Here is a 14,604-nt window from a genome sequence, read left to right on the forward strand (position 1 = left end):
TTAGTTTTATTGCTGGTGTCAGGTGAGGAGGTGGAGGTAGGAGTGCTGTCTAATGTTCACCTCACACACAGTCATTTCCACCCCTGCCGACACCTTGGCTAACAAGACCTGTGAACCGCAGTGACAGAACTCCAAGACTTGTCAGAGTCCCAGTCATTTAATGCCAAGACCCGGCCCAGGCTCTAACCCAACAGGGTTTCTGTATGCACACCAAGCCACATAAGCTACACGGTGATATACTGAGCATGAGTCTACTGAATACTACTCATCCAGGTTAATATTGTACAAGTAATACCTTTACTACAGTGATCTACTGTGATTATTTTTATAAAATACTACATTACTTACATAGAATGATATTAGAGTTATCTGAGGTTGAAATGGAGATAAAATGTGTGGGTTGTAGGACATGGCTTAGTTTAACTTTACCCTCAGTTTGCACCTCATTATGTTGATCTGTACCATCACACAAGGCTTCTTTCATCTGTAAATGTTTTAATGTATGCTATTACTCCCGTCTGTCTACTTGCCTGTGTAGCTGTACAGTTATGTGTCTGTAAACCTGCTGTATCCACAGCCATTTTCATATGAAATATCTAATAGTCGTGAGTCATTGCAAGTAGGTTTGCATGGACCACTGCCCCTTTTGTTGCATGTGTAAAGGATGCTCACCGCTCAATGCCTTTATCGGTGCCCCCTCTTTGCTGTGATCATATAAGCGGAGGAGAAAGGAGAGTTGACTCGTGTTAGAGCCCTGCACGGCCTTGCTACTTGGAAATGAACAGCCCAAACAACGCCTGGCCATTGTGCCTAAGCACTTACAATGATGCCATTCAAGAGAGTATTGATCTACCCAGTGCAGGGTCAATCATTGGATCAATAGTGTGTGGGTTGATCGGCTGGAAGGCTGGTTGACTGCATGAATGAATGTATGGTTGCATAACGGATGAATGGACAGTTGGATGATGGATGGATGGATATGTGGATTGATTCATGGGTATATCAAGACATATCCATGGACTTGTGCAGGTCTGAATATTTTAGTTGTCTGCCCTCTTTTGTGTGTTATTGTGTCGAGTTGGTCTTGTCCTGCTCTCAAAGATTGCTACCATTCAGTACACACTGAGATTTACTGTAGGTTCAAGTTAATTTGATTCTTTTTTCTTTTCACATAGCCAATTTAATTTAACAGCAATAAACAATCTGTGTAATACTTTCAACTTTTTACTTCTAACTTTTGTTGTTGCAGAGGTAGGCTGTAGTTGTTACGGAGGAGGGCATACAGCATTTTCATCCAATATATGATAATATATATGTAAGCTAACATTTTTCCTAGGATATACACAGGCTTAAGTTGAAATCCCTCAATGAGTTTGTGTGTGTGTGTGTGTGTGTGTGTGTGTGTGTGTGTGTGTGTGTGTGTGTGTGTGTGTGTGTGTGTGTGTGTAAATAAATAAATACATTTATATCCATACACAGTATATATGGATATATAAATATATAATGTAAATGGGTATAAACTGAAAGAAGAGTAATTGTCATTAGCACGTTCTTGGTGGATTCTAGTGATATGTTTATACCAGGGTTGATTGACCTAGTTACCCAGCCCCTGGCAACACAACTTGAAGAAATGTAACACAATGCAACACAAGGGAGAGGTGTAGATTCCTTCATTATTCTTACATGTGAGACACATGTGAGTGAACACACACACATGCACTCATACACATACACAGAGCAGTGATCATCAGGGGCTCACAGAGGTCGTGCCTCGTGACAAAGTGAAAAAAGGGAAAGAGCTTATTTAAAATTCTGTAAGAGATGTCAATTGTGCCCTCTGCATATTTCTATGGAAAATTTGTAAATAGATCCTTTGTAAATAGCTTCTCTCTTGCCAATCACCCTGTCTGCTCTCTGCACAGCAGCATTAAAAATTGATCCTTAGCCGCACCAGGGTGAAATGCTAACATAGCTGCCAAATGACTGATTAAAAAGAAAAACCTTTAATCTTTGCTTAAAAGTGTCTACTGCCTTGGCATGCCTTTCCCCTGTGCTCCTCTATCTTCCAAGGCTGTGAACGGAAGGAGGGGGTCGCCGTGGGGGAAACGGGGTCACGCTTCATGTAGAGTCAGCGCTGTACAGTGATATAGCTCTAGAGGTGAGGGATTTCACTAAGAGCAGATCTAGGAATCGACATGCATTGCTCTCTTCTGAATTGAACCATAAGCCAAAGGTTAAAAACACATTTGAGCATTCCACAAGAGGGGGTGAAAGCGTTGGCACTCCTGCTAATGGCTTGCTGAAAAAGTCACTTTTTATCCAACTTTACCATGCAGGTAAAGAAAAATCAGCAAATTCATGTTGATAATGAAGCATAAAATAGGTTGACATGCCTTCAGCTTACTCAGTTGCAAAGCAATGGAAATTGACACTCTCTTTCTAATGATGCAGTGAAATGGCAACTGAAAAGTCATGAAATAAAGAACCATAAGCAAAAGATTGGATTAAAGAAGATGAAAAAGGACATTATGTGTTGATTAAAGGTGCTGAGAAGTGGGTTTGTGTTTCAGGAAGCAGAGAGAAGAACAGAGAATGTGCTCACCCAGAAACTGAATCTCAATTCAGAGACCCTGTCAGCAATCCCCTACCGACAGAGTGTACAGAGAAGGAAAACAAAGTGCAGGTAAGATAAACATGCCTCCTCTTTCTTGCGCTATAGCCCTTTTATTGACTTAGTTGCATACTATATAGCTCAATCTGTAACTCAATTGCTAACTCAACAGCTCCCTAACTCTTACAGTGGGTTGCTTCTGATTGATGCCTTCCTCTTCCACACTCCCTGCCTGCCTTGTTGACATCCTCATTCCCACGCATCCATTGTTTGTTTCTCAAATCCTCTTTCATTCATTGTTTCAGTTTCTTTATACGTGCTGTAAATCAACATATCCATAATAATTGATATAATATAACAAGTTGCACTTGAGTAAACAGCACAGCCCTCAAAACGTTAAGTGGGGAACATATTCACTCACCTCTCAGGATATCAGTGAGGACCACTAAACCCAGAGCCACGCACACACACATACACCAGAGCTCTTGCCCCTCCCCATCTCTCTGTCATTCAGGTGTTTACTGTCATTCATGCTCAGGGTTTTGTATAATCCTCTCACCACACCTGAGTGCTCCCCACTCACTGTCACTGGATTTACTCTCTCTCGCGCGTGCTCTCTCTCGCTCTCTCTCTCACTTCCCCTCTCCTCCAGTGCACAGCCTTTTTCATTTTGCATCACAGCCATTCTTTTACACACGTTGTCATTTCTTATGTAAATAACCATAGATAAAAAGACAGCAACAGACATTTTAAGATTTACACACACCACTCGGCGCGTATGTTTTCAGTCATCCCCTCTCATCAGCCAGTTTGTTTGTAGAAGTGTCTGCCTGTAGCCATAAATTAGGGGTTGTGATTTAACTCATTGAGACAACAGAGAAAGACAACGAAACATGAATAAAACAAATGATGTGCAGAAGGTGTGGGGGAGAGAGAGAGAGAGAGCGCACGCGAGGAGAGGAGGGTGAACTGAAGAAATGGGCCAGTATGTATTTTTGCTCTACTTTCACTTGGGAAAGGCTTCATTAAGAAGTCTGTTTCCAGAGCATGGTTGAATCTGTGTGTGCATGTCCATGTGTGCACAGGAGTGTGCGTATATGTTCATAGGTTAATGTGTGAGATTGTGTCGATGCACATGTACAGTCTTGCATACATGTGAGCGTGCCCTTAAAATAATTTGTGTGTGCTCAGTAAGAGAGATCTCTTAAATTATTTACAACCAGAACTCTCAAATTGGTATCAAGTTTTTAAATGGGGTCAAATCTTTCTCTCTTTTCTCTTGCCTTGAGTCTGTATCGTCGTATCTGGTGCTACAGTGCTGCTACTTCATTGGACTTGAACCTATAAATGCTGTATTTGCCTATTGACTGGGGCCCTGCTCTCAGACTGGAGAAATGTTCTGCTCCAGGTTGAGGCAGAGGAGGGAATGTAATTTTATTACTGTGATAGGGCTATGTTAGTCCATCTACTCGTGTCTGTTACATAGAAAACATTCTATGAGAGATCTGGTGAGTCGTAAACATCAAACAGAGGTGCACACACACACTCCCACAGAGCCTTAGGCAGCGCACAGAGCTGGTATTAGATTTAAGCCCCCTAATAAAGCCAATTAGAATTATACTGTGCACTGATGAAGGCAAACTTACCAGGGAAATACTCTCACCTCCACACACGCACATGCATTATGCACATGCATATACACACATACAAATGCAGATACACATGTACATGCATTGTAACTACTGTATACATGTCAACCAGAAACACCATGCTGAATTCCAAATTAATTCCCAGTTTTAGGAGTGGATTTAATGTAACATTGTCAAATTTCTTTTCAAGTACAGAGTTTGGCTAAGTTCCTTGAAATGTTTCATCAATTACTTAATCAATCAATTACCCATTAAACATTACTCATAGAAATGTACTTACATTACTTATTACTCGAGCAAAATAATAGTAATTATTTACATTACTCGTTATATTACTTTTGTTTCTCAGCACAACTGAGTCAATGATCCCTTTAAGTGTCCAAAACTATACTTTGCATCTTTTGTATTTGTAAGTAGAAAATGAGACGATGTGTTTTAACACCTCACACACACATCCTACAGTTTGTAATGTAACTAAATTTCAAATTGTAATCCTTTGCTCCATATTACTGAAAAAGCAACCACATTGCTGTAACACTTCAGTAATGCATCATTGCCCAACACTGAGTAAGTCACACTGTCTGCCCAGAAATTTACACAATGACTAAGTCACAGTGAGCATGAATGTTTAATGTGGTAAATTAGAGGTTTGCCAACAAAGCAAAGGATCTCAGATTCCCATTTTTTAGTGAATCATTTTAGAGTTCATACATTACCACACAGCTAGCTGCAGTTTATATCCTTTTATATAAATCTAAATACTTACTTTGAAATGTTTTCTGTTTTCCTATTATGTGCTTTGACTGTACATTTAAGGTATGTGTGCCACAATAGTAACAAACTAACCACATTCTGTGTATCCTCCTGATAGGCCTCCAGGCAGGTTCAACACAAGCTGCTTCAAGGTATGGGGAGACCAGAGGGCTCTGAGGAGCAGGAGAAAGATGAAGCGAGTGAAAGTGCAGAGGAAGAAGAAAGACATGACGAAAGACTAAACAAAGATGAGGGAGATGGAGCGTTACACGATTCAGCATTTGCTATAGCGAGGTCTGCAGCTGGGATGGACAGGAGAGGAAATGGCCACTCATCAATCAAATCCAACCAGGGGGATGAGAGGGAGGGTTGCAAGACAGCAGGGCCGTGGGAGCTGTGGAAAGAACCATGCAAAAGCAGAGGAAGCAGAGACATAGTCTTCACCACTGTGCATGTTTTACCCAGGTCACAGTCAGAGCGATGCAGGCCCACTGCCGGCACCTTGCCCCGGCTACTGACAGGACAACAAGCTCATTGCAGAGTTTTAGCTGAGGTTCATAAGGTGAGCTTTAATGTGGTTATCACAAAGAACTAAACTAAATAGTCCAGCTTGTTGCTAGTGTTTCCCCATGATAATGGCGCATGTGTCTTCAAAAGGGAAAAAAACATCCATATTCATATTTTTTATTTCAAGATATGGACTTTAGGATTTTTCCTGATTTCTTCTAAAGTGGAAGTTTGGTATTATAGTATAGCATCATGCAATTTCCCTATCAGCTCGGGACAAATTACACTGTTTTCACTTCTGTTGTTGTTTTTGTTTTGTTTGTTTTTTCATATGTCTTTGTTTCTTCAGGAGGGATCTACACATCTGGCTGAATTGGCCCAACAATCTGGAAGTGAAAGCAGAATTTTGCAGAGTCCAAGGCTAAGACCCAAACCTAGACCTCCTGGGGGATGTACAGGTCCTGCGGCTCAGAGCGTAGCCTTGTGTCACCGTTCAAGAATTCTTAACTCTGGCCTCAAGTCTTTGATTTTTAATTCTTCTCACCATCTGAGCCCTGGACAGCAAGTTCAGACATCCTCCCCTTCCTTTCACCCGAGGCCACAAGTCGAAACCCCCCTTTCTCCGACTCCTTTCTCTTCTGAACGATTCAGGTACAGTCCCATACACAGAAGAGTGGCTTCTTCCTTTGACACTTCTTGGGAGAATCTATAAGAATCCACAGATCCAGTTATGTGATGTTTTAATGTTTGAAACATGTATATTTACCCTTTTATGTCAGGTTAAATGAAATATTTGAAATCTGTTGTGAATAATATTCGTCGTATCTCCACCCAGACAATACAAAGCTCATCCATAAAGTCATCAGAGAATGTGCACTCTATTATCTACTTAATAAAGCTAAATACTTTTGGCTCCAAGGTGACTGACAAACAGCCTCTTCTGCTCTGTAAGAGCTCTCCAAAGCAGACTCCAGATCAGCATTAATGGACTCCACTTTACCCCACATTGTGATTTGGCAAATATGCTCCTCTTACAAACCATCTCAGTCAATGACACACATGAACCTTGACCTTATCTAAAAGCATTAGACTTTGGTCTTACAGTCAAAGCCATGTGTAGAGTCCTTAAATCACCACATTTCAACAGAACTTGAGAGGGTTGAGTTTTTTGCAGTACATACTACTGAGCTGCATTATTTTTAATACTTACCTTCTGTTGTTTATTAAAGACATAACGCCCTCTCAGATCTTGGCCTCTTGTAAGACATTTCACGGTGGAGTGTTTTCATGGCTGCCCGTCTCTGCAGTATAAGTCACATGTGCATGCTGTGTTGGCTCTTTTGAGTATGATGAAATGTAGTTGTTGCACAGATACTATTTGAGGAGGTTTCTCAAAGTAAAGTAGGATCATAACTGCAAAGAGAGCTGCCTTTGAATTTGCTTTGTGGCTTTGCTTTGTTTTGTTGCTTTTTTGTTCCTTAAAAAGAGGCTCTTGATTAGCCTTGTACTGTATACAAACTGGTTCATTGCCACAGTGCAGACCACAACCACGTGGTAATTCCTCTTGTCAGGATTTCATTTTAAGTGGCAAGTAGTGTTTTTTTCATTATCAACATTTACATTTAACTAAAAGGACCTTTTGTCAATAACTTGGGACTGTGTAACACTGTATTACTCTGCTATCTGTATTTAAGAGTTATGTTGATATACTGAAAGTATATGTTATTTTCTCCTGTTTTGCTTTCATCACAGTAGTTGTCATTTGAGTTGGACAAAGAATACAAATGGACATCAAAGCTATTCATTACCATGATCCCAGTTTTTAAAGGTAAAAATAGATGCTAATAGTTAGTTTTGTGAACCTTAGTAAAGGTATTTAAAAAGGTTACTGGATTGCTGCTCTAGGAGTGTGATGAGTAAACTAATAAAAGTGCTTCTGAATTGAAGATTAAATTTTCACAACCCAAACACTGACTACATACAGGCATGCAGTCCAGATGGCATTGAGACATCCGCCCTGATCCCACCCCATCGTCTCTTACACTCCCTATGGTTTGTTTTGGTGTGTGTGAGTAAGTGTTGGTTGTGTGTATCACGTCTTTGCCCTGCGAGACTCCTGCCAATCGATTCAAGGTGAGACCTGTCGATTAAACACCCTGAGCCGTGCTCTCTACCTAACCCCAGGGTGATTCAATCCCACCCCTTACACACACATATGCACACTCATACACAAACACACACACAGATACACACCCACTTCACCTGTCATCCATCAATACCTCCATTGGCCCTCTATTGATCCCCTCCATCCAGCCTCTTCACCCCATGCAGTACAACATCAGGGCCGAGACGACGTCCATGCAGGTTTAATTTCTGACAGATTTACAATAAAGCTCAAGTTATTATTTAACTCTTCCGGCTGCAGTGTGCTCTTTGATTTAGCACCCTGGGAGAGGATGAGTTACAGCTGACTCGGAGAATCTGCCGGGGCTGGAATGGTAGGCACCCGGTTCATAACTCAGCCGCCGAATGTGTAGTTAGTCAATCACTTGATCTGTAATCACAAATGCTGCCAGAAATTACATGAGTGATGAGCTGTAATAAAAGCACTTACTTTTCCTGCTCTGTCTCTTAAGTGTTATTGGCAGACCCCTCTCTCCCAGGAGGCCGTGGCTGTGAAACAAAATCCCGATATAAACTGCCTCATTGGTCCCTGCCTCACGCTCTCTCTCTCTGGTGTACTGTATGTGTGTGTATGCGGCTGTGTGTGTGTGTGTGTGTGTGTGTGTGTGTGTTAATGTAGAGTGCTCCCACTACAGTGTAATACAAAGCTCTTTTTGACAGTCTTCCACTCTTGGATTGCCTTGCTTCAGGACAAATGATCCTCACTCCAGTAAAGACAGTCATCTGCGTCTCTATCATTTATAAGCTCCAATGTCTTCAGAGGCGCAAGGAAACGCTATGCACAAACCACTGCAGTTTTTAAACAGACCTTGCCGTGTTAACTGGTCAGTAAAATGCATCATAGACATTTGGCTTTAAATGTGTTGCTAAGCAGTTGATTGTCACTTCTTTTAAAACTTTCCTTGTCTGACTCTCATCTCAGCCAAGATGTCCTGATAAGTTATGGTACATCAAAGACATGACCTTATGTACAGTTAATCAAACATCTCAGGGCCACGACACAAACCTTTCTTTGACTGTGTGACTCCCAGCTGCATAGCCTTTGGCAGGAGGTCATGCCTGAGAGTTTTATTGATACAGACCTCTGTAATAATTACACAGCGTCTTGCATGCACTATTGATCAGGCCTATTGATAAAATAATGTTTTACTGTAAAGGTCTGTTGATTTGATGCATTACAGAATAAATCTCTCCACACAAGCAACTGATTTGGAACGTATCCTGCTGAGTGATGGATGCTCCCACAGATAAACACACACAACTATTTATATCTATTGTTTGAATGGCGTAGTAACAGACACAGGTTAAAGACAGATAGAGATGTAATGATATCCCTATCCTTAGTCCATCCATATAAATAGACGATCACATAGATCACAAGTGGGATGTGCTATCCTGCCCAGCTCATATGATGTGATATATATAATATATATAAGCGAGGGTGTTTATGGAGTCACTGCTCCATCTTATCATGATTTGTATTGTCAGCGGGCGCTGAATCTGCATGGTGGTAATAGATTCTGATGTGGTTCAAATGCCCCGTGGTGAATGGGAAATAGAGATGAATGTGACAGATCGTCAGGAACTTGTCCTGTATTTAAACAGGCTTTAGAACTGTTGTTCTCACAGAGCGGGAAGGTTACCTGGTGGAACGGCTGGTGTGTAGAGAAATGCCATTGCTGGTATTAAAATGGTAAGAATCTGATCCTCAAAGCTGACCTCTACAGTTGACTCAATGAAATTTACATGATTTCCAGATGAGAAACATTCTATACTTTGGCTACTGCAGTTTTTCTGTTAAAGAGGTTTTTGTCATATTGAAGCTGCATGCAAGCCGAAATGCAGACTGATGGAGAACTAAACAGAAAATGTCAGGTAATATACACTGGTGCCTATGGTGTCGCGCATTATCACCCTTTGATCTTACAATGGAAAACATAATATGTTTAATACAGGAAAAGAGCTAATTTATTACTATTGGAGGAAAGGAAAAATTGGTCTTTATGGTTCAGGTTAAAAAGCAGCTTACTAGACCATGTTTCCGCTTTGGCTGGCAGTTCAAAAGCATGTTTTCTTTTTGGACTTTTCTCTGGCTGGATTCTGAACCACTTGGGGGTAGTTCACAAAGGCTGTGGTGCACCAGTGACGGGCTGGTTTTCACATTTAAGAAGCCAAAGGGACATGGGGAACATGTTCATGTTCAAGAGGCCTACAAAATTCTAAAAGCCGGGATACAAAGTTAATCGCTGGCCCAGTCAAGGCCCCCCCAGAGCGGCTGCTCCTGCAAAATGCTGAACAGCCTGTCTGGCTGCAGCACAGGAATGTTATCCTGCAGAGGACAGCAGACGGGAAATTGATTCTAATCAGCAGTGATTTGTTTTATAAGCATAAAACCTGCTCCAACCTGAACTGTTTTAAATGCCCTGGAATTCTGATGAAAATAACAGCATATAGTATTTTGGGGGGTGGGGTGGTTGTCTTTTGTGTTTATTATACAAAAACTAAATTCATGGAAGCACATTAAAAGAAGCTACTATAACACATTGGCCTCTACAAGGCCTAGAAATAAAAGTGAGGCAACAGTATATTAAAAAAGCATTTGGTGACATAAGAAAGGTAAAAAAAAAACAAAAAAAAAACATTTTTCCTCAGTGTTTTTGCAATTTAGGACCTTCTGTAATGTATGATTGATACAGAATGGAATCTATCCGTGGAAAATGGCACACAACTAAAGCACACCGCTGACTTGAACTTACTCACTACTTTTGTACCATAGCTGTTTGATGCTAATATAGAGCTTGTGAAATGGCAACAATACCGCCAGTGTGCTCCACAGAGCTGGAGGGAGAAGGCAGAGCAAGACAAAGGCAGTTTTTAATCTGAGCAGGAAGCATACAGTGGCGATTCACTGTGACATGGTGATTGATATGAGTGAGTAGTGTATTTACAGAGTCTGACGGGATAGGAGAAAGAGAGTGTTTTCTTCCCATCTGTATGCTTATCTCCTACCATAAATCACTGCCAATGGGATGCATAAATGTGGACGAGCAAATGTCGTATTGCTCCGATTCAGGCAATTCCACTTTGACCTTTACATTTCGCATTGGTCACTGGTGCTAAATGCATGCCACAACCTTCCCTGACCTTGGGCTATTCATATTTAATAGCCATGAAGCCTGATGGTTCCTCGGACAGCATACAGTATATGAACACACACACCACACAAACACACCAACCAAGTAGTTACTGTAGTCAAGCCAAACAGTATTTAATGTCATAATTAGAGAGTCTGGTCATGAGCAGCTCTGATATTTTTCTGTCTATGAAAATATCACATAAATGAAGAAAAGAGATGATGCTTTTTTTCCTCCTCATCACTCCGTGTCTTTATAGCACTGATTCCATTACCCCTTGCCCAGCGGCACCTTATGATGTCCTATGTCCTTCCTAACCTTTGACTCCAGCCAGTGCTTTAAAGGTTCTGCACTTTGCCCTCTCCCATTTGACCTGTCTGAAGTATACCTTTATAATTGCCCCTGTCGCTATCAAATGCACATATGAGAGGGTGCAGGGGCAGGGGGCTGAAGTCTGTCCAGTAACCTTTTGGCCTCTTGCTCATCTATTCTGCTCGCAGCAACCACAGCAAGCTTCCTCCCCCTAACCACAATCCCATACTGTATTAGTCTGCATGTCGGAGTTATTGATGGTGCTCTGGAAATATTTTATTGGTCAGTCATGACCTTTGGCTGGGGCAATGCAAACACTAACCCCCCTAAAGCTTTCTATTGACATGGATTTATATATATGGACACACACACACTCACACACACATATGTATGTGTATATATAAATATATTTGTATATATGTATGTGTGTGTGTATATATATCTATATATATATCTATATATATATATATATATACACACATACATATATACATATACACTATATATATATACATATACTCACATACATACATATATACATATACACTATATATATATACACACACAGATACATACATATACATATACACACACACACATATATATATATATATATATATATATATATATACATATGTGTGTGTGTGTGTGTGTGTGTGTGTGTATACATGTATATATGTGTGTATATATGTATATATACTGTATGCATGGATGTTTGTGTAAAGTCATTTGTATTAACATTGTGAGGTCAGCATTCCTTTTTTCACTATACGTGTGTAGGGTCAGTAGGCAAAACACATTGAGTTTCTTATAATGGAAACTATCCAGTGATGCACAGACAAAACATTTCGAAAAAATAATAGACACAAAAAAGTGTATAAAAGAATACTATTATATCATATCCAAATAGGTTTTAGATTTTCAGATCAGATTTTAGATGAAACTCTGACACAGTGTTCATTTTCCACTGCCAATGTGCAAAGTACAAACAACTGATGGAAACATATCAAATACACTTTAAAATGGTACATCCTTTTCTTGTCCCACTCTCCTTTCTTCTCCCTTTATTCCACATACTGTAAGTCTCTTCATCAAAGGAAGTATAGCTTGCACTGAAGAACCCACAATTAAGATAAGCCTGACTACAGCTGGACAATTACCTGCCAACTAACCTTTTCTGGAGGCACTTAAGAATGTAAGGACCCCTGGGGATAGATGTGCCCTGAGTAGAACAAGCACTTCAGCAGGCCAGAGAGAGATGGGGCAGAATGTAAGGCATGAGAATGCAGGAGTACAGAAAGGGTGACAATGAGGGAGAAAAAAATGATAAAAATAGAGAAAAAGACACTATCATGCTGAGATTACCTAATCCTCTGTCTGAGAGCAGTATTTGAAGGGCCTGGTGGTGTCAGACATGAGGAGGCTTTGCGGAGGTTTACCCAGGAGAGGCCAGCTTAACAGGGGGATCTAGTGGGAGGCCAGGTGACCAGTACTCAGTCCCCAAGCACAAACCCCAGCCCGTGGCTTTGTAAACACTGTTAAATTGATTGCAGTGAGCTGATGAGATTTCCCTGCAGCCTGGGTCATTATCACATTGCATACCAGCTCTAACTCACTCATACAGAGCCATCTATGGATTGTCACTCTGGTTTATGTTGTAATTTTTAATATAAGTGACAGTAATTTCTGTCAAAAGTGCATGTATCTGTCAGGTGGTGTGTGAGTAGGCTGGTGGTAGACATGCAGGAATTCCAAATGTGCCATGAATTAAAAAAATTAAAAACATAAACTTGTATTTAATTTTTTAGTGCTTGGTGCAGTGATTTTAGCACTGGTCAGGGTGTTACAGTCTACCCTGCTTCGTAACCGGGTGAGTTTCAGCGTTGTATGATATCTGATCCCAAAAACCCCGCAGGGCAGCCACAGCAAATCAACAATGGATTAATGGATCTGGTTCTGCTCGTAAATCTCTGTGGGATTGGAAAGCTTTCGAGGACAGTCAGCCTGTAGTGGTGTGCTTAATGTTACAGGCAGTTTGGGTTTCCCATCGTTCAAAGCAGTGACAGGGTAGTAAAGATGTGGCAGCATCTTATGTCTGCGTTAAATCAGTGAATGTCAGGAATGCTGGATTGTCAGTCTGCAGTGCTGAGAGCTGCACCAACACTGATTCATTGGTACAGATTTGTTTATAAATAACTCCAATGCTTTTCCATAGCTCTCAACGTACATTAGAATACCTTCATGCAACATAGCAGAGATAGAAAAAACGGTGCTGTGCAGACATGGCCTAATTCAGTGTTGTCAGTACAACCCTTCAACCTTAGCCTGGTGCGGTAAGGCCATGCCATAGATCACAGTGGTTAACAGTTAGCTGTTCCTCCAGGTGTATAGGGAATGGCAGTAACTGCTTCCATTACTGGAGAGAATGGCCCAACTCCCACAGCCCCCTCCAGACAGCGCTGTCATTACCCATCCATTGTGAGGCCTGAGAGGGAGCTGTAAGTATGGCAGACTTATGGCTTTGTTAGAGTGACTGGATGGTCTCCTCTGGCTCAGCACAGGATAAGGAGGGAAGGTAGTATGGGAAGGATAGCCAGAGAGAGTGATAGAGGATGAGGATGAATCGAACACCCCCTGATACCCCACCACCACCGCTCCCCAATGTGCTCTTGAGGAGAGTGCAGGCTGGAGGGTGGGGAGGGTTATTTGGTGCTATTTTTACAAGAAATGGGTTGATTTGTCTTAGGCCATTACCGTCTATTACAACTGCGAGTCTTGGGGAAAAGGTGGGAAGCGGCAGACGCTGGCATTCTGCCTAAAGAGAAATCAATGAAACAAATTAATCCTTCGCAGGCTGCGGTGACACAGTAATCCATCATTCAGGGGGCGCTTTTACACACTGAATCAGGGAGCGAGGCAGGGAGGTGGAGAGACTGGGAGTCGGGGTGGGTGGAGGGTGTTGGTGGGTGCATGTTGGTTGAGGAGGGGTGGGGGAGAGCGAGACTAAGGCTCTGGGGGACAGGGGCAGACATCCACGCTCTGGTAACACGGGGGTAACGGTGGGTGGTGGCAGGGAATCAAGTGGCTCTGAGCCCTTCCTTTACATCCTTGAGCTGCCTGTGGACATACAGAGCAGGAGGAGGAGGAAAGGGACATAAACGCAATCAGCTGAACTGCACCATGGACATGACCACGATTACACACATACGCCTACACATATTTTCCATGTCGCTTGCTGCCTGCTTAAACCCCACCAAGTTTATGGCTGATGGTTATGAGAGGGGGATAGGAGAGCTTTATTATTTATTTACACTGGACATACAGGCACACACTGGTCATTAATGCGTGGACATAATTTGGATGTGAATGAATGGAGGGAGAAACAGGGCCATGAGGTGGAGTGAGAAAGAGAGAGGAATCGGTAAGAGACTGGAGCCCTGCAGTAATGTATGCA

General features: G+C 41.7%; 1 protein-coding gene across 4 annotated transcripts in view; it reads left to right on the plus strand.

Annotated features, from left to right (window-relative positions):
• The window catches only part of LOC119892422 (RCC1 domain-containing protein RUG3, mitochondrial-like), a 301,658-nt gene extending 294,192 nt beyond the window's left edge, over window positions 1-7,466 (plus strand). For all 4 annotated transcript variants that reach the window (XM_038704650.1, XM_038704648.1, XM_038704651.1 and 1 more), the window contains 3 exons: window positions 2,571-2,683; window positions 5,132-5,575; window positions 5,870-7,466. In XM_038704650.1, the coding sequence (XP_038560578.1) occupies window positions 2,571-2,683; window positions 5,132-5,575; window positions 5,870-6,232 (920 nt within the window). In that variant the 3' untranslated portion in view covers window positions 6,233-7,466. The remainder of the gene's footprint in view (window positions 1-2,570; window positions 2,684-5,131; window positions 5,576-5,869) is intronic.
• Window positions 7,467-14,604: the final 7,138 nt, after the last annotated feature.

The sequence above is a fragment of the Micropterus salmoides genome, unplaced genomic scaffold (assembly GCF_014851395.1).
Source record: "Micropterus salmoides isolate LMB-PRFRI ecotype aquatic unplaced genomic scaffold, ASM1485139v1 Ms_hic_scaffold_7, whole genome shotgun sequence".
Classification (NCBI taxonomy): domain Eukaryota; kingdom Metazoa; phylum Chordata; class Actinopteri; order Centrarchiformes; family Centrarchidae; genus Micropterus; species Micropterus salmoides.